This window comes from Westerdykella ornata (assembly GCF_010094085.1).
Source record: "Westerdykella ornata strain CBS 379.55 unplaced genomic scaffold EI97scaffold_19, whole genome shotgun sequence".
Classification (NCBI taxonomy): Eukaryota; Fungi; Ascomycota; class Dothideomycetes; order Pleosporales; family Sporormiaceae; genus Westerdykella; species Westerdykella ornata.
Window position 1 is genome coordinate 71,863 of NW_022986869.1, and position 18,502 is coordinate 90,364.

An 18,502-nucleotide genomic window follows, 5' to 3' on the forward strand; every position below is an offset into this window, starting at 1 on the left:
AAAGATGGTGAGGCGGCTCTCTCTAAGCCAGTGATCCGAGCGTCCGTAAAAGCTTGGCGGGTTGTTGTTATTCGGGCGCAATCAATTAATCAGCTTTCTTGAACTCACTGTACTTGTACTATGACTAGGCGAGTTTGCTGGACGGGAAACGGTTCTTTGAGAGAATGTATGAAGATCTGAGGGAGGTCGACGCACAGTCAAGCGGTCAGTTCTACAAGCCGGAAAACTTGATGTTCCCAGGTTTGACATGGCCGAGACCCCACATCACGTGATTGGAAATCGTCACTGCGTCGTGGCCGTGCACCTTTCAGTGGCGTCTGACTCTTGCTCCCCTCCTCCTCTCCCAAGTCCATCCCTTCCGGGGGACCCAACATATAACCCCCTCCTCCGCGTGGTCCATCACTCCCCCTCCGCCAGCCCTCCCGTGTCTCGTCACTCTTCGCTCGTCTCTCGCTCTTCGCTCTTCGCTCTAGTCCGCCGTGCGCCGTCTCTGCTTGCCCCCGTTCGGTGGCCAGATCCATCCAACTCGAGTGCGCGCAGGAGCAGCTCGTTTCCGTCATTCCGACCCCAATGTCGTCGACTCCCGCCGCCATCGCATCCTCCTCCAAAGCTCAAGCGCCCTCAGGCTCTCTTTCCCCCGCGCAGAGCACCCCCGGCGCCGCTGCCTCCGGCGACAGCTCAGGCCAGCGGCGGAGTGGGAGCAGCTTCGGTGCCGGAACCCCTTCGAGGCCCTCGCCGACGCCGCGCAATAGCCAACAATCCAAAAGACAGCACAAGCCCTCGAGGCGCTTCCGTCAACCGGATGAGGATGCAATCGCCGAGTCGGTGAGTATTGATCTTTGACGCCGCGGTGCAGGCGCGTTCATTGACTGTCCAGTCACTGACTCAGAAGTAGCTCGCCATGCGTTCTCTCAACAGTCGCAAGGGGCAGACGTCAATCACACATCTCATGAACTTCAGCCTTCCTCCTCGACCGCAAAACAACTACCACCACCACTCCCATGGCAGAGTTAGGAGAAATCCTACATGGGGCTTGGGCTCGGGTTATCATGCCATCGACAAGGCAAGGTGCGTATCCCCATGCTTACCAGAATCTTTCCTCAACCGACTCCCGGACATAGATATGTACACGCCAACTACCGCTTCATCGTCGATCCGAGATTCGATTACCGTGCGCAAAGCGTCGACGCTGATATACACCTGGACTGGAAGAATGTCCTGCAGATTCTAGCGTCTTCACAATCTCAGGAGGCCTCGTGCCCTATTTGTCTAGGAACGCCAGTCGCTCCGAGGATGGCGAGATGTGGGCATATATTCTGCCTGCCGTGCCTCATCCGTTATATGCACTCGGATGACGAAGGAAGATCACCGGAGAAGCGTGCACGATCGAAGAAATGCCCAATATGCTACGACACGATTTACATGTCAGAGACGAGACCGGTCCGTTGGTACGTGGGTCAAGAGGGGCTTCCGCCGCAGGAAGGCGGCGATGTCGTGCTCCGTTTGGTGAAAAGGTCTGCTGGAAGTACACTGGCCATGCCACGGGACGGAGCGGATGCTTTGGACGAAGACCAAGACATCCCCTGGTATCATGCTGCCGAGGTCATGGACTACTCTAGAGTGATGCGCGGAGGGGAGGACTACATGTTTGAGCAATTTGATACAGAAATATCCATGCTCGAGCAGCAGGAGAAGGAAGACGAGTTGATGTTCGGAGAAGACAACGTGGAGTGGATGCGCAAAGCGATACGCGCTATCCAAGAGTCGAAAGAGAAGATCAAGGGCATTGGGAACCCCCCAGAAATCTCGTCAAAACCCGCTGAGCCCAAACCGAAGCGGCCACCGATCGTTTTCAATGAGAATCCCGAAGATGCCCCTGAGATGTATACGATCATGAATGCCTCGAAATCGGGCCAGTCTGTCAGTATGACGCCTGTCTCACACACTCCAGTGCCTGAGAACCTTGTGGACGGTCAACCACGCTCGGAGAACTCTGAATCTGGACTATCTTCAGCGAGGAAAGCATCGATATCATCGCACTCATCAAAAGCGAGCAACAATATCAACGCGACATTAGCCGAGATTCGCCATCGGCAGCATCATGAAAACAAGCATACGCCCTCTGAGTATTTCTTCTACCAAGCGTTATTACATTATTACCTATCACCCTTGGACATACGCATCCTGAAGGCTGAATTCGGCGACTTTTCCGCGTTTCCAGCTACAATTCTCCCGCGCGTTGAGCGGGTTTCAACTGGCCATGTCGTGGATGATGAGTTACGGCGACGAACCAAGTACCTTGCCCATCTCCCTTATGGGTGCGTGGTGAACTTCCTCGAGTGCGACTGGACTGATACCGTTTCTCCTGAGATATTGGAGCGCTTCAGGCCGGACATAGAGAAGCGGCGGAAGCGGAATCATGAGAAGGAGAGTCGAGAAGAGAAGGCTCGTATTCGGGCGGAGAAGGCCGAATATGCAGAGTTCGCTTCTGCGCGGCGGAAGAGTCGTGCTGGAATTCCGGAAGAGAAGTTCCGACCGGACGACTTCCAGCCTCTTGTTTCCGGCAGTATGTCGGACGCAACCGCTGAGGGGACGTCAACTTCACCGCCTTGGCCTGTGAGACGGGGCCACGGCTTTGCATCCCTGGCGTCACCGTCCACGAGCCCGTCGGCGCCGCGCACGGTTTGGGGCACTGCCATGGTGGCTCCCACTTCGCCTACGATGGCACCTATAGAGCATGACGCGCGGGACGATGGGTGGTTGCAGGGTTGGGAGAAGGATCTATTGCAGGAAGATGATGCTCTTTTGGCAGAAGCTCAAGCGCTTTCTCTTGGGGAAGGGGAGTCATCGAGCACAAGGAAACCGGCGGGAGGGAAGAAGAAGAAGGCGAAGAAGATCACACTGATGAGTACAAATGTGCGGAGGGGCGCGTGAATCGAAGAAGTTGAAAGGACTCATGAATAAAAAGAATGGAGTTTTCTAGATCTAGAACAGCGCGCAACATCCCTACTACTTGGTTGTAGCACTCATGAAAGAATTGACATCAACCGCCGAGGCGCCCTATTCGTAGTTCAAGCTGTGTGTATGAAGCTCCACTGCTTGCGCTAAAGATCTATCAATCTTGGTGCCTCTACACCACGCATGTTCAAGCGTATGCTCCTGCTGGATGCCCCTCTACTGAACGTGCCCGATTAACATACGTGTTCCACCTCCTCAACTCCACCCTCCCTCTCCCCCAAATCGCTCCTCAGCGTCCGATTGAACAACTCTTTCAACATTTCAAAGCACACGCCACTGATCGCCGCATCATACCTCCCCTTGGACAGCTCATCCCTAATAAAAGCATGCTGCGCCCCCGCAATCTCATACCACGAGAAATTCACCCCAGCCTCGTGCATAGTCCTGCGAATCAGATCCCGCCCCTCAGGGGGCACATGGGTATCGTTCTTCCCGAAAATCATGACGACTTCGCCCTTGATGTCCCCCGTGCGCCTGAGACTGTCGTCGCTCTTCCCCTTGCCTAGAGTCGAGCTGTGGATATCGGTCGCAAAGTAGCACACCGCGGCCGAGATGCGGGGATCCATAGCACAGCGGTAGGCGAGGTGGCCGCCCAGACACATTCCCGTTGTCCCCACGCGGCCGTTGCACGTCGGGAGGGAGAGTAAGGTGTCGATGGAGAGGGTGGCGTCTTCGTCGTAGGCGGCGAGCTCTTTGGTGATTTTCCATTGGTTGCCGGCGTCGGTGCCGGGGACGTCGTAGGCGAGGGGCGAGGGAGAGGTGAATTCGTGGTATGAGGAGGGGGCTGCGACGATGTAGCCTTGGGAGGCGATTTGGCGGGCAAAGCGGGAGACGGGACCGGTGACTGGGGAGGAGTGTTAGAGGAGGAAGAATGTGATGATAAGGAATCAATGTTGTTGAAGTGGAAGGAGTGGCGGATACCGGGGAGGAGGGGTTGGAGATAGATTGGAAGAAGTTGAAGGGCAGTGAATTGAAATGGAAAATGACAAGATGAGATGTGCACCTCCTTGTAAGGAGAATAGGAAAGTCTCTGTGGTGGCAACTTGGTAACAGCTGGATGCTCCAGATAGGACAATATTCCAACAAAGGGAAATCATTTAATGTATTACCTTGGTAGATTTCGCTGAAGACGACAACACCAGGGAACTTCGCTTTGGGATAGCCGGGAATGATGGGGTGGAAGAGGAAGATCCCTAAGAATGGTCAGCACTGGGTTCCACAATGAATGGAGCGCATTTACTCATGGTTCCACCCGCCTGGGTAGAGACGTCTGTGTGCGATTCCTTAATCAACATCTTTGGTTGATTTGGAGATAGGCAGACTCAAAGTATGGCACTTGGTGATAGGAGGAGTGTGGGGTGGAGGGGTTGTTCAAGTCTTCGCTTCCAATTGCCGTACATAGCCGCATGTTACGCTTATTCTTGCCTCGGCTCCACACGTAAACCATCGCCCCCAAACTGCATTGCAAGCGCCCGGCATCCTTGCTGTTTCAACAATCGGGCTGTGCCTCGCTGCCTGTTCAACATAATGAGGTGGCATAACGCTTTTGCTGACGTTGTTCAGCTTCTCAATCACTCATGCACCAACCTTCATCATGTACCTTTTCGCATCTTTCCTTCAGATTGGGGTCGTTCACGCTTTCGTTCTTCCACCACGGACACCGGATGAACGCCAGCAGAATGTTCTTGCCGAAGCTGGCTCTGATACTGGAAGATTCTCAATACCGGTAAAGGTAGGACGGCATCGTCGGGTGCTGTATGATTTTCTCCACCTGAACTGACATGTTAATAACCAGTCTCTTGACGGGCTCTTTCACACCATCGATGTCGCCGTTGGCACCCCTCCACAGCATTTCAATGTGTCTTTGGATCTCATGAATGGCGGCATGTTGCTCCCTTCTATCAACTGTGACTCGTCATGCACCACAAAAGGCACTAGACGCCTCTACGACAGGTCCGCCTCCTCCACCTCGGAGTCCAAATGCACGGTAACATGGCAGGACTTCTTCGGCCACAATTACTTTGGCGATCTGGTCCGCGATACAGTGCACTTTAGCGGTCTAAAATTCCCGGGGGTGGCTTTCCTGGAATACGATTGGCGTTCCGACGGCTCACCCTTCAAATTTCCAGATGACGGCTTCGATGGCATGATAGGTCTGGCTCCCCCATGGGATTCCCTGAATAGTTATCGTCGAACGGAATATTCCAGCTTTCTTTCTAAGTTGTATTCCGAGCCACTGCTCGATGAAATGATCTTCTCACTCGCGCTACCGCGTGGCTTAGAGGACGAGGGCGAAATCATGTTTGGCGGGACGAATTCCGGCCTTTACAGTGGCGAGTTCAGCACCGTCGATGTCGTTGAATTGGACTCGGGCCTCTCTTCGTCGAATGTACCTTGGGTGCTTCCATCCAGCAACATCACGCTGCACACGCCAACTCCTTACCCCGTCCCGCTACCCGTCGACTCCGTCGCCGTTCTGACGAGCAATCCCTTCATTGTCTTCCCCAAATCCCTGCAAGTGGAGGATTTCTACAATGTGATCGGCGCGGAATGGATCAATGAGCTCTGGGCCTCGGTGCCATGCGACCGTCGTCCACATTTACCAGACCTGACATTCGAGATTGGCGGCCACGAGCTCACCATCTCCGGCTTCGATTATACGTTTGAGCATCGCTTAGATGGACCGGATAAGAAGCCTGCGTGCCTGTTGTGGATCATGGATCATGACGACACGGGTCTACCGGATAATGCGATCGCTTTGGGCCCGCATTTCTTGAAGCGGTTTTATACGGTGTTCGATTTTGGAGAGAGGAGGGTGCGGTGTAAGTACCAAGCTTCGCCTTCTCCAATGGTAAAAGACTAACAGATATGTCAGTCGCAGAGAGGAAATGAGCGACCATGTGTGTGAACTGTATAGATCGCCAGACTTTTGAAAGATAAGTTAGTAAATGTGCCAGCCTTGGCCAATACAGGGAGCGATGGTCTGTGAAGTTGAAGCGGAGCGGAAGGCTAGTTCTTTTACAAGACGAAACGGCACTTATGGGACGTGGTGGGGGTAGATTTGAGTGACTTGCTTTGACAACAATCTGAGAACGAGCAGTAGGTTCACAAAGAGAAATCTACTCTTCTTTAAACGCTCGACAGAGAGCCGGTGATGCCACAGAGTGTGTATCCTCGCCTTCCGTATCCGGGTTAGGTTGGAGCATTCCCGTTCGGCCCGACGGGACTCCCCACACGTTCCATCCACCATCCTGATTTGTGGCTTTTCGCCACAAAAGCTTAGCTCAACCTTCATCCATCATGATGCCTCATGCTCGCACCCTCTTTTGCTCCTCCCACCCACGCTGCCCCGCGCTATTCGGATGCATCGGTGTCTGGGCTGCGTGTCTTCCGAAGAAAGAAAAATCGGGACGCTTGCCCATGCCCATGATCGACTGCCGGCGGTCGTGGCGGCGGGATGAATGCACCTAGTGCGGTCGAGCGGCGCGGCCATGTCCCAGTGTCTGGACACCGCATCTGGTATAGGAGGCTTAAGTGAGTCGATGGTGAGTGCAGAAGCGTTTTTCTATTCGGTGCTTGCCTGCAGAAGCCATACACACCATTAAATCTGTCTACCTGGAGCTATGCTGAGGATCTGCAGGCACACATCTCTATGCCATGGATTGACAAAACACAAGCGGTTGCAATGACTGAAGGCATCTGTCAAAGAGTTGGCTATCCTGATTGAGAAATCGCTTTTTACTGTGGACGTTCGGCCACCATCTCTTGCTCAAGGGAAGCACGGATGGCTGCACACTAGAAAGCGCACTGCGCATTTCTCTTCCTCGAGCATCCGCATCAAGCCGACGTTCAATGAAAAGACTAGACGGCGAGAGTTCGCCGCTCATTGTATAGAACCCAATCTCTCGAAGAGACTGAGTGCAAAGGGCCCCAACCACGCCCAATGCGATGATCCGCAACCAGGTGCAACCAAGTGCTCACTTCGGACCTCTCTCTAGACGCATACCAAGGTATGGTGTCCAAATACATCCCATGCATCTGCGCCTTCCCGCTCTGCGTCCGGACTGACACCCACCGAAGCAGGGCCGCATCCACGTGCCGAAGCGCGCTTCGTCCGTCAGTCAGCAGCGTTTCGACGCAGGTGTCAAGGGCGCTGTTGGTTCCGGTCGTCATTGAAAGCCCCAACAAGCTATCAACTAGGCCTCGAGGCCTCCGTGGAAGGCACCGTCACTCCCGCCCGATCGTGAATTGGATCACCAAGGGAGCAGGGGATCGCCACCCCGGACGCCAGCCTGCTGCCCGTAATGATCCCCGTAGCCCGACCAGCTTGTGCCGGTGTACGAGCCCAGGAGCAAAGGCTTGAAAAGAGAGTGAGAAGTCGCGATAGCAGAAAAGAGTTATGAAGAGAGACTGGATTCCGGTCGTCATTGAAAGCCCCAGCAAGCTATCAACTAGGCCCCCAGGCCTCCGTGGAAGACACCTTTACTCCCGCCCGATCGTGGAATGGATCACCAGGAGCTCAAGGGGTCACCTCCTCCGATGCCTACTCTCACTCGTAATGATCCCCGTAGTCCGACAGGCTTGTGCCCGTATACGAACCCAGGAGCAAGGGCTTAAAAGAGAGGAACAAGAAGTGATTCAAAGAGCGCAGAAAGGTAGCTGGATTCCGGTCGTCAATAAGTGCCCCAGCAAAGCACTCATCTAGGCTGCCGCAGCCTCCGCCGTGAGACACCGTCACTCCCACCCGATCGTGGAATGGATCACCAGGAGCGCAAGCGATCACCTCCTCCGATGCCTACTTGAACTCGTAATGATCCCCGTAGTCCGACAGGCTTCTGCCCGTGTACGAACCCGGGAGTGAGGGCAAGAAAAAGAGGATGAAGAAAAGATGTTGCGAACGAGGCGAGTTGTGGAGAGGAAGTGAGAGGAAAAGTGAGGGGAAAAGTGAGAGAAGATATAGGCATGCTTGGCTCCGCGCTAACCCGATACGGAACAACACTGAGCGGGTAGTGAAAGCTGGCCCGGCTTTCTCTAGCGCCGATTAATAACCCACGAACCGGCACAGCGCCTGCCTGGCTTCTTTGGATATCTCTCCTACTCGTCAACATGCTCCTCACCTGACATTCTTCGCCGCCGCGCTGCTCTCACGAAAACTACCCCAACAGGCTTCGCTCTTAGGCTATACCGCGCTCGGCGCGATTTTGGAGCCATGGGTGACTCTACGGAGGCAACGGAGAATTCAGAAAACGCGACTGGTGTCCACGAAAGCGGCTTATCTGGATTGAAGCGCTGTGCTGACAATGACCCCGGTGAGGAGCCAACGTCCAAGAAAACCAGGGCGGAAGAGCAGAGGGAGACCATTCCAGCTCCGACCATTGCGGATGACCAGCCTGGCAACGCTTGTAGGCTTTTGGCGCTAGCAGAAGAGTTGCTAGATGAAATTGTGAGGGAGGCAAGTTACTAGCTCTCTGTGTTGTGGTTCTCGCTAAATATGCGCAGGTGGAAGTGGAGGCTTTGCAGACTCTCACCTGGGTTTCGCGGAATCTGCGAAGGATTGCAATGCCGCACCTCTGGAAGAATACCCATATCGACTTCACGAGACCGCAGGGCCACTCATTTTCCAGAGAGGGTTCGGGCGCAATGGAGGTTGGACTTGAGGTTGGCCTTTTCTTCGGCACTAAATATAACACGGCGATTGTCAGAAACATCACCGATTATACCCGGAACCTGACGCTTACAGTTCCCGGCGATACGCAAGACGACAATCCCCATATACTTCCGTTTTTCACCCAGCTTGTTCAATGCATAAAGAATGCGCCCTTGGAACAACTTCTCTTCCGCCGTTCAAGGCTCGATTGGGTGCGCTGGGTCGAGTTGGGGGACGCGTTGTCTGACCGAGCCGGCTTCATCCGCACCATCAAGGAGATTTCATTCCCTAGCGTGACAACTGCTGACGCCCATGCTGAACATGAGGCCAGAGAGACTGAACTATATGAGAGCGGCAAAACCTGGGCACCGCAGATGTTTCCCTGTTCTGCTCAGCTTGCGTTCCAATGTCACGGCATTGGGCATGAAAGGATGGTTATCCTGTCTGCTGTTGGATCGGTCCAGAGAAGTTTCAGCGTCAGTGCACATCCGCTAGATTTACAACCTGCCCAAGGAACGTCTGCGTCTGAATTCGAGGAAGTCATGACGACCATGGGGCCTCCAACACAGTTTCATTCCATTGCTTTGGAGCATGAGTACTACTATAAATGCCAAGGCGTATTCTCGATGATTTTGGCTGCGCCAATCACCCAGCAGATCCGAGTCACACGGCTGACTCTTACCCGCATATGGTTGACGGAAGCAGAGACCAACCAAGTTCGGCGCATCGATGTTTCTGCAATGGAGCACTTACACCTTGAATACTGCGGCAACATGGAAATCATCCTCGACGCCTTCAAGGATGGAGAGCCATCACAACTGAAGACTTTCAACTGCATCAGGCCAATCTTCCACACTGTTGAACAGTCGCGGCCCCATGTTGTCGAAACATTCCTCCGCAGGATATCGGGTCTCCGAGTCTTGCGGTTTATTAGCAATGACGAATGGATGATGGACTTGGGGTTGGCACTGAGGAACCACTCTTCCCTTGAAGAGTTGGCCTTAAGATTTGGCGCACAGGACCTGACACCGCCCAGAGTCCAGCAAATCCGTGAAGCATGTCCGAACTTGAAACACTTCTCATTTCAGCCTGCCAAGATGGATATTCCCCTACGCATCGGCCGTACTAACCTCGAATTTCGGAAATCTTTCTACTTCTATGCGATCCAGCTAGTTAGGTTTCCCTGTCTCCGAGAGCTAGTCTTCATCATGTGTCCCGTGAAAAATATGTTGGCAGGCAACCTGAAGATCATTGCAGACAGTACTCACAAGATTCTACTTGATGCGCATGGGGAGAATGGCAATTTGGCTGATTGCAGGATCAAGAAGATCAAGACTGAAGTTAAGAAAGCCTTTACTCCAAAGGATGACGGGATGCCGTTCTTCGGCAGAACGACCAGAGCTCCCAAGTGGGTGAGAGACTCTGAGCGCATAGTGGCTTTCGAGTACTAGCTGTGAGCCGTTATGTGGCTCCATAGCTATCAACTGACACACTCCACTCTCCTCACATGAGTGTCTATTGTGCAATATTGTGCAGTAATAATGAAATCGTTCCAGGATGCTTCTAGGAGCTGCGGTAGTGTAAGCATTCTCAATCCAAAGCTTTTCCTCTTGTCACGAAAAAACTCGGTGCTGCATGGGTAACTTAGGTATGCGTGGAAGGACTTGTCTAAGAAAAGATACCTACATAGTAGGGAGCAAACTGTTGTGGACCTTATATGTCTCTGCTCGTGCGACCGAGGCGCTATCTAGTTTCGTTATACCTATAGAATCATGTGAATGGAGAAGCTTCTTCGGGGTGGGTTTGTATAGCTATCTGGGATCGAGATGAGTGCACGTATGCCTCTTGCACTTGCATGGCTTGCTGATACATTAGTACTCTCAAATTCGCCGGACATTTCTGTCTCTTGTTTGGTGCCTGAATAGTAGCACCAACTCCTACAATGCTTGGAATTCTCTCCTCGCCTTATTATATACTATCCATGTTCTGTAAGTGCTTGCTAAGCACCAGTGCTGCGGAAGATTTAGTTACCATCATGTGGTTAGGCAGAAATGCTTATGACTGGTGAGGCAACGTCTAGCTATGCGGAAAACGAGCCTACTAGACAACGCACGATCGACGATCGCGACATTAGTATTCTCAGCAGCTGTATGTAGGCTCAAAGCGTAGCACTCGGAACGCCAGAAACTGCGGGACACGGATATAAAAATTGTTAACTTCAAAGTCACGAATTTAGTTCCACGCGCTGCACGCATGGCCTACGGACGATTGAGCACTAAACTGTGACCTCGTTCTGCAACTGCGCCCTTGATATACGGGTTAGTAGATGCACAGCCCCGCGGTGTTTGCTAACGCGATGCTTGCAGAAGGTAATCGGTTGATTGATGTATGCTTATAGCCACATGGTTCCGATCCTCGAACGAAGTGACGTGGTGCCTTCCCTTCGTCGTCACCATGCACGTCATGTGGAGCTCGTGGAACCCCTTCCCCACCAGAGACACCACGAAGCCTGCCAGTCACACAACCACCTTTTTCTCACCGTAACGAGGGACACGCCCCGTCCACTTGTCACCGTACACTTGCAATTACAGCTTGACTGCCGACCATGGCACAAGTAACTCCCCGTCGTCTTCAACTTGCGCCCAGACGTAGGGTACATTACAACATCTCTTCAACCCGCCCCTGCAGTCGAAATGCCATCCTCGGTGCCGTGGTTCGGAGGTCACGGCCTCGCAAAACCAAAAAACGAGGTCGCACCAAGCGGACTCAAGAAAAGATGATGGAGTGCATTATCTGTGCTGAGGATCAACCCGAGTCGAGCTTCACGTCACGGGAGGAGGCCGACCTCTGCGGCCACTTTCAGAAGACATGCAACAGCTGCATCGAGAACATTCTATCGACAAAAGTATCCAACAGACTCTTGGAACATGCCATTCTGGAATGCCCCTTCCCCAATTGCCTGAAGACACTGGACTTTTCAGCAGTCAGGAAGATGGTTTCTGAGAGAGTTTTCAATTCGTAAGTGTAATCATCGATGCCATAGTAGGATGCTAATTCCGGTCTCTCAGATGGGATAATGCTCTACTGCGATACCACATGACCACCAACCGGGATTACCTCGCCTGTCTCAATGCCCATTGTGGCAAGTATTTCTCCATTGAAGCATTATCCGTAGAATGCCCCCAAGAGAGGAAGCTCACCTGTCCGTACTGCCAATCTCACCAGTGTCTCGCATGCAGCCGCCCCTGGCACGAGGCTGCGTGCACCATTAGCCCCGAACAGGAAGAGGCGCAATCTAACACTGCGATGGAGAGGATGGGGGCTAAAAACTGCCCAAGGTGCACTGCCACCATCATCAAGAACGGTGGCTGCGATCATATGCACTGTAAGCGGCAAAGTTCATCGGTCAAAGTACAGCAGACTGACTAGACCAATAGGTATTCAATGCAGCACTGATTTCTGCTGGCAATGTCTTACAGTCAACTTCATGCACACAGATACGTGCCCAACGAAGGCGGTTCTAACTCTAATGGGACTACTGCAGATGCCACTGGTGGAGATGCCCACAGTTGACGAGTTGGGCTTTGCCCAATTCTTTGGGCGGCGTCGACCCAGAGCCCCGATAATGGCCGAGCTCCGCCGAGCTCAACAAGAAAGGCAACCAAGAACCCGATTTGAAGACATCCGCCTGCACGAGGCGGATATCGAGCTACTACGTCGACACAACGAGAGACTCCAACGCGACTTGGACGAAATGCGTCGAAGATTCCAAAATCAGGTCCATACCCACCATGATGATGCAGCAAATGAGCGAGTGCATCGACACTGGGCCCTTCGCCCACTTCGAGGGGATAACTTTCCAGAGCTTAGACCTGAGGACATCCGCCGATTCAACGCGGAAATTGATCGATTGCGAGGATATCAGAACAGTCCCCTATCTCTAGAGGAAAACCCTCCAGATCTTGGACCTGACGAGAACATCCGCCGATACCACGAGGAAATCGAGCAAGGACGTCGGCATCACCGACCCCACCAACTTCCAGGGGAAATACGTCCAAACCGCCAAAGCGAGGATGATAACCGCCGGCATACCGCAGGAATTGAGCGAGCGCTTCAACAGAGTGAAAGAATCCACCAGAGGTCCGAAGAAATGCATCGAGCCCTTCAAAATGGAGAGAATATTCGCCCACGGTACCCTCGAGCTCAGGCCTTGCCTGGAATGCGCCGGTGTATAGAAGAGTGGCTTCGACATACCCGAATCGAGGACGATACCCGCCTATGGGACGTGGAGACTGTGGGAGCTTGACTCCGCCATACATCTTTTCAGAACGTCGAGGAATCGCGCCGAAACCAAGGGGCAATGCTTCAGAACCTCCAGAACGAAGAGGCTATGCTCATGCCACCCCAGGAGCAGGTTCTCGAACACGTTCCCCAGCCTGCGTCCAACCATCCCGAATCTGTAAGCACAAGGAATCTGCCCCCGCTTTTCAGGTACATGTATATAGCACAATGAATGCGGTGGCTCAGTGTAGATAAGATATTGAGTTCTGTTTGATAGATACTATCAGTACGGAACGACATCTGCAGTTATATGGCTGTTGCGACTTTGCCGAAAGTGCGTACATCTCCATGCCAATGTGGCAGAGACTCTTTACCATTAGATATAGACCTGCGATCACATATGCGTTATTCTACAGAGTGGGATCTGTGCCTTGCCGGAAGATCTAGGGTACCCTAGGGTAGAAGTTTCAACACTCGGTGGCTACATAACCTGCACTGGCTTGAAAATTCGGGCGTGACGCTCGAGATATCCTCGATTCAAACTCTCGCTTTACGAAGAAGACGTTTCCCGTGTAATGTCAATAGAAGGACACTGCTTTGATCTTTAGGGTTTCTCGAAGAAAGAGGACGGGGATGATACATATTAAGCTAGGCGTAAAGACGGTTGAGTGTCTAGACAAAATGATAACCCGGTAGTGCCTGGCTGTTATCTGTTAAGCCTAACAGAACTCGCCTTTACACCACGCTTTCGCTAGACAACAACAAGTCCATTGGCTGACTTATCCTGTTCTCTCGTTAGTTCTATCAAGCGTCATTGCCCCATACCCTATTGCAACACTGCCCGAGACTATATAGTTCCTGGGATTCTTTCTTCCCTTTAGGATGCTCTAGAAGCCATAGCGACAGTTCCAAACCAGCGCATAAACCAACGCCTATGCACAGTGCTTAACGATTACAGTAATAACCGTAGAGTAACATTCATACCCCCAAAGGTCGGATTTTAGTTAGCCACATGGGCACTCATTAACTGCAGCTTGAAGAACAATTTAATTTCGACGAGCTAAGGTCAGACTTTCTATGCAAAGTGGTGGACATCGAAGCTCATCAACGTTCAATCACTGCTTCTCTGCATCATCTCCGCCCGACCCACGTTCACTTTCCACCCCTACACCCTCCGTATCGACCAAGATATCTTCCTTCGGAGGCTCACTTTTCGACTGAACTCTGATCTGCTCCACTGCGATCCGCCTTTGGGTCCACTTGGGTACTTCTCCAGCTGCCGACAGCAAAAACCGCTGGGTACGGTATAGATTTGTCTGCAACCCCGTACAAAACCAATCTACGCGGCTCCCCCGGCGGAGTTATTACTCCCGAACCAAAAGGCGGCATTGCTGGTCGCGCACCCCTGCGGTTCGGGTGAGGAGGCTGTTCTAGCGGCGAGCTGGGCCTCATCAAATCTCCCAGTGCCAGTTCCTCTGGCGTCGCGCTAGGTGAGAGAGTATGGGAAGTCTCGCGCGTAGAAGGTATAATAAAATAGTCGTCAGTGTTGACATGCCGCGGACATTGACCGCAAGCTCCACCGGCCGTTTCTGTGCGCCTAATGCAATTGCAACTCCCATTATGCACTTCCATTTGCTCTGACGGCTTGGTTAACATGGACGAACGGTATACGAGGCTATCTTTGGATGAAGGGTTGTTTTGACTGTTTAGATGCTTCCTCCGGAGCCCGGCTCTGGAGACCGGTGTGTTTTAAAGTAGTATTGGTGAATGACAAAGCTCCAAGCATGGATAGTTAAATTCCATTCTCCCAGATCCTCACATACACAGCTTCACAGGCAATTGACATGCGGCCACTATTGACGTACAGCTAGCTCCTGACCGTATTCTCACACTTCGATTGATTATGATTATTACCCCCCGCCGAAAGAGTAGTCCTAAAACGGAATTTCTTTAATGGAATGAGAGCAGGACAACTGGTACCGGAAACTGCGTAATGCCTATACATCATACTCCAGTGTCAGGCTAGTGGGTATCGGACTCTCCCTCGAACTCGCGTCCAGATAATGTCTCATCTTAATGCCGGCGAGATCATGCTCAGTAATATGGAATTTTCCCTGTCTTCCCTCAGCCCGCCTGACATTCTTCAATCGGAAAACCTCTCTCAACGTTGCTGCCAGGGAACACCCAACTAGCCGGGCTCCGAAGCAGAAGTGCAGGCCGTGACCAAAGAGGGTATAGTGTTGGAATGAACGATGCGGGTTCAACTTCTCGGGCTGCGGAAATGCAACCGGGTCCATGGCCGCTTTGGATGTGGCAACCAGCACTGTCTGACCCGCTTTGACGTGAATAGGTCCACGCACGCCGTCGTTGACAGTGATGTCTTTTGCAGCGATGCGCGGAAGTCCCGGCACGACGCCAGCATGTCGCATTCCTTCAAAGACGTAGCCCTGCAGCTCACGTTCAGAGTCGGCGGGATCCATATGTGCCAACTCGACTATGCGTGCCTTGTGTTCTTCATAACCGGGGCTGAGAAAGAGGTCGATCAACAGAGACGCTTGCTGCGTAAGGTTACCAGCGACCGGCGTTCCCATTCCAATGCAATCGCCCACGAGGTCGCCAATAGGTAGTCTCGTTTCATTGAGCGCATGGTAGATGCGATCGGCATTTGGCCCGACCTCAAACGCGCTGCCCTTGGCCAGCCAGTCCACCACGGCTTCTTTAGCTCCACGCTGAGTCTTCAGATGTGCTTCGAAGATTTTGCGCAACGGTTCTGCGGCTTTCATGGCACCGTCGCGGAGCTTCCACTCGTTGACTGGCATAATGTTGAAACTCTGGTACATGAAGAGAACAAGGTAGGCAGTGAAGGCTTCATGAATGGTGAGCAAGCCTTTTGGGTATTCGGGCGTCTTTAGTGGCAGTGCAAAGCGGTCAGCGAGCCATAGAATGGGTGTGATGTTGGTGACGTCTCGCACGATATCGATCGACTTGCGGCCTCGCGAGAAAGATAGGGAATTCTGCTCAATCAACCTCCGCACATTTGTGCTAAAGAACTCTGAGCAATTCTTCTCGAAGTCTGGTTCGAAGAAAACCTTGTGCAACAGTTTGGATCTTTCGTCGTGGCGTTTAGCATCGTCCCAGCCGATCATGAAGTCGTGTCCATCGGTGCAGTTTCGAATCGCAGCTTGGTACATGACTCGGAAATTGTCACGGTCTTCGAACACTTTCTTGCATCCTTCTTGAGTTTGAATGCTGATGATGTCACGGTCGCTGGAAGGCCTGGCCAGATCGTACTTTTCAACCACTTTGTTGGCTTTCAGAATCCCTTTGGCAGCTTCCGGAGTATAGAACGGCAGGAGAACATATGTCGAGGTGCCGGTGAAAGCGCCTGGAAGCCCATTGAATATTAGCTTAGGCAGCATGCCTCCATAAGAGCCAGGGGTTGTTTCCTGGAGCTTCGCCGCTCCCCAATGCGTCAATGTGTTCGCATTAAAATCGTAGCTGAGGAATCGATCGCCTCGAACTAATGCTACCGCATCATTCAAGATGCCTCGACCGGTGGTTTGTCCTGGGCATACTCCACTGCCAGGCATGGCCGGCTTTGTGCATTCGGCCATCAACCCTGGATAGAGTTCAAGATTATCGATGTGCCCATATAGCAATTCGGCTGCTCGGGCAACTTTCGGATCCTCGTTCCAATCTTCAAATGTCTTGTACGGTTTGAGATTGAGATAGCGACGAAACCTTGGAGGACGTTAGCATTTTCAGATTGGGGAAAACGAAATGAGAGGACTCACTCGTTCAATGTGCAAACATTGAAGACATCTCGAGCCTGAAGTTGGCCCATGAGATCCACGACTCTCATGCTAGCCGGTGTTCCGTGCGCACCAAAGGCATGCGCTGGCTCCTCTATGCAGTCCTTTATGATCTCCGCCAAATCGCTATCTCTGAAGCGACCGTCTGCCTGGCGCTCAAGGCCACCAAAAGTCCACTCCCTTGGCGGGGTTGACATTAATCTGTGACCATCGCTTTTCATGATGTCGTAGAACATCTCTACTGTCACGTCGTCGAATGACTCCAGGTCTGGGTATCTTGCTCTGATGATATCTTGCATCCATTTGTCGTCCGCGGCACTCAGGGCGGCGTGCCAGTGATAAAGAACCGCAAACTCCACGGAGACGACATTCCCCGAGCCTCGCTCCACACGAGTACCATTCTTTCTTATTTCTTTTCCCAGGTTCAGCGTCCATTCAGAGTCGGCGCGAGGTGTGTTGAGGATGGCGGCAACATAATCCCGTAAAACAACGGAGGCAAAAAATCCCACATTGATGTTGCGCGCTATCTGGAAGATGTCCTCGTCTTGCCTGCCCAGTTGTAAGCAAATAAGGGTTTAGAAGGAGTCGTAACCTTACCATTTCCTTTTCTCCTCGTCCAGACTCTCCCAAGCATGATATTTGCCTTGTTCGTTTACAGAAAAGAGGCTCTCGGCAATATAATTGTGATTTCTCGAGAACAATATCAACACGGCCACCACCCCTGGTGGCATCATCATGATCCTCTCCGAGGCAATGGAATCCGGGTATATGAGACCGTTCTTGTAAGTCCTCACGCGTTTTTGCTCCTTTTCCGTATTCCCGTATAAAGTGCTGAGGTCGACATAGCTTGACGTATCGTTGATCCATGGGTTGGAGCGGTTTGTTTGAAAACACTCGTGGATTACTACCGTCGCGAAGGAGAAGAACAACCTGTTCAACCCGGATGGATGTGGGCGAAAAGGACCCTCCCTCTTCAATAGGGCATCGAATACCAACTCAACATCGGGGAGGTTTGGGCCTTTCGGTTTCACGGGGGGAACGCTTCTTGAATATGGAGACCCTGCCTTGCCCATCTCCGGGAGCCAAGGGTTATTGCCTCCACCGTCATGACGACGGTAGCGAGATGTGGGTCCTGCCAGCGTTGGTGGTGGATGCGGCAAGTCGTGCCATAGCATGGTGATGAATCCGTCGGAAATTTTCTCGCTGAGGCCACTGTCCATTGGAAGGCTTTGAAGCATGGAGACGCCATTCTCTAGCAAGAGATCCTTGTCATCGATAGGGTCGCCGGATGCTAATGTAGTGACGGCGTTCAGAATTGTTTTCGTGTTCTTGGTCCCAAGGTTGGCGAGATCATGTCCAAGGCTGGTCTTCTCTCCATTGACTGCTCCGCTCGCTTCCGCCGATCGGCCGTCCGCCGCTCGAGTTGGTTTGCGTCTTATGTTGGCTAACAGTGCTTTGAGTTGGCCAGGCATGGTTGCAAGCGAGAGGGATGTAAAGGTGTGAATAGAAACCTGCTGCTCCGTTGCGGTCGTTTGCCGCAAGTACCGAGTGGGGAAACGGCTTTTTAAGAGACGGTAGAGGTAGATCTTCCGTACTGAAATCAGCCAAGGGGAGCAGACAATCGACACGGGAGGAGCAACAGAGAAACGCCACCCGCATCAAAAAGTGGGTGGTGATATCGGGGGGTTGGCCTTGGCATGGTGCAGGTGGCCTCTATTTAATGCTCGTCCATTCAGTGATGAAG

At 52.5% G+C, this 18,502-nt stretch overlaps 7 protein-coding genes across 7 annotated transcripts; 4 read left to right on the top strand and 3 right to left on the bottom strand.

Moving 5' to 3' along the window:
- Window positions 1-332: 332 nt before the first annotated feature.
- EI97DRAFT_401981 (uncharacterized protein) lies at window positions 333-3,053 on the top strand. Its single transcript, XM_033796474.1, has 3 exons — window positions 333-825; window positions 896-1,068; window positions 1,122-3,053. Exons 1-3 carry the CDS (start codon window positions 571-573, stop codon window positions 2,932-2,934), a joined length of 2,241 nt encoding a protein of 746 aa, XP_033652017.1. The 5' UTR covers window positions 333-570; the 3' UTR covers window positions 2,935-3,053.
- On the bottom strand, window positions 2,942-4,389 carry EI97DRAFT_435026 (alpha/beta-hydrolase). The gene is made up of 3 exons (XM_033798772.1): window positions 4,259-4,389; window positions 4,128-4,211; window positions 2,942-3,862 (listed from the first exon to the last, which is right to left on the bottom strand). The coding sequence occupies exons 1-3, from the start codon at window positions 4,311-4,313 to the stop codon at window positions 3,192-3,194; spliced, it is 810 nt and encodes a 269-aa protein (XP_033652018.1). The 5' UTR covers window positions 4,314-4,389; the 3' UTR covers window positions 2,942-3,191.
- A 119-nt stretch (window positions 4,390-4,508) lies between these two features.
- On the top strand, window positions 4,509-6,024 carry EI97DRAFT_435027 (acid protease). The gene is made up of 3 exons (XM_033798773.1): window positions 4,509-4,750; window positions 4,814-5,840; window positions 5,894-6,024. Exons 1-3 carry the CDS (start codon window positions 4,613-4,615, stop codon window positions 5,908-5,910), a joined length of 1,182 nt encoding a protein of 393 aa, XP_033652019.1. The 5' UTR covers window positions 4,509-4,612; the 3' UTR covers window positions 5,911-6,024.
- Window positions 6,025-8,145: 2,121 nt separating this feature from the next.
- EI97DRAFT_100652 (uncharacterized protein) lies at window positions 8,146-10,272 on the top strand. Its single transcript, XM_033792872.1, has 2 exons — window positions 8,146-8,470; window positions 8,518-10,272. Exons 1-2 carry the CDS (start codon window positions 8,228-8,230, stop codon window positions 10,114-10,116), a joined length of 1,842 nt encoding a protein of 613 aa, XP_033652020.1. The 5' UTR covers window positions 8,146-8,227; the 3' UTR covers window positions 10,117-10,272.
- A 1,172-nt stretch (window positions 10,273-11,444) lies between these two features.
- EI97DRAFT_381355 (uncharacterized protein) lies at window positions 11,445-12,179 on the top strand (the record flags this gene model as incomplete). Its single annotated transcript, XM_033795798.1, has 3 exons — window positions 11,445-11,683; window positions 11,734-12,050; window positions 12,103-12,179. Coding segments are annotated over 3 exons (633 nt in total), but the record flags the coding sequence as incomplete, so codon positions are not given.
- A 1,821-nt stretch (window positions 12,180-14,000) lies between these two features.
- EI97DRAFT_100720 (uncharacterized protein) lies at window positions 14,001-14,772 on the bottom strand. The gene has a single exon (XM_033792874.1). It carries the CDS (start codon window positions 14,600-14,602, stop codon window positions 14,153-14,155), a length of 450 nt encoding a protein of 149 aa, XP_033652022.1. The 5' UTR covers window positions 14,603-14,772; the 3' UTR covers window positions 14,001-14,152.
- On the bottom strand, window positions 14,773-18,354 carry EI97DRAFT_100719 (linoleate diol synthase). The gene is made up of 3 exons (XM_033792873.1): window positions 17,356-18,354; window positions 16,741-17,307; window positions 14,773-16,687 (listed from the first exon to the last, which is right to left on the bottom strand). Exons 1-3 carry the CDS (start codon window positions 18,228-18,230, stop codon window positions 14,944-14,946), a joined length of 3,186 nt encoding a protein of 1,061 aa, XP_033652023.1. The 5' UTR covers window positions 18,231-18,354; the 3' UTR covers window positions 14,773-14,943.
- Window positions 18,355-18,502: the final 148 nt, after the last annotated feature.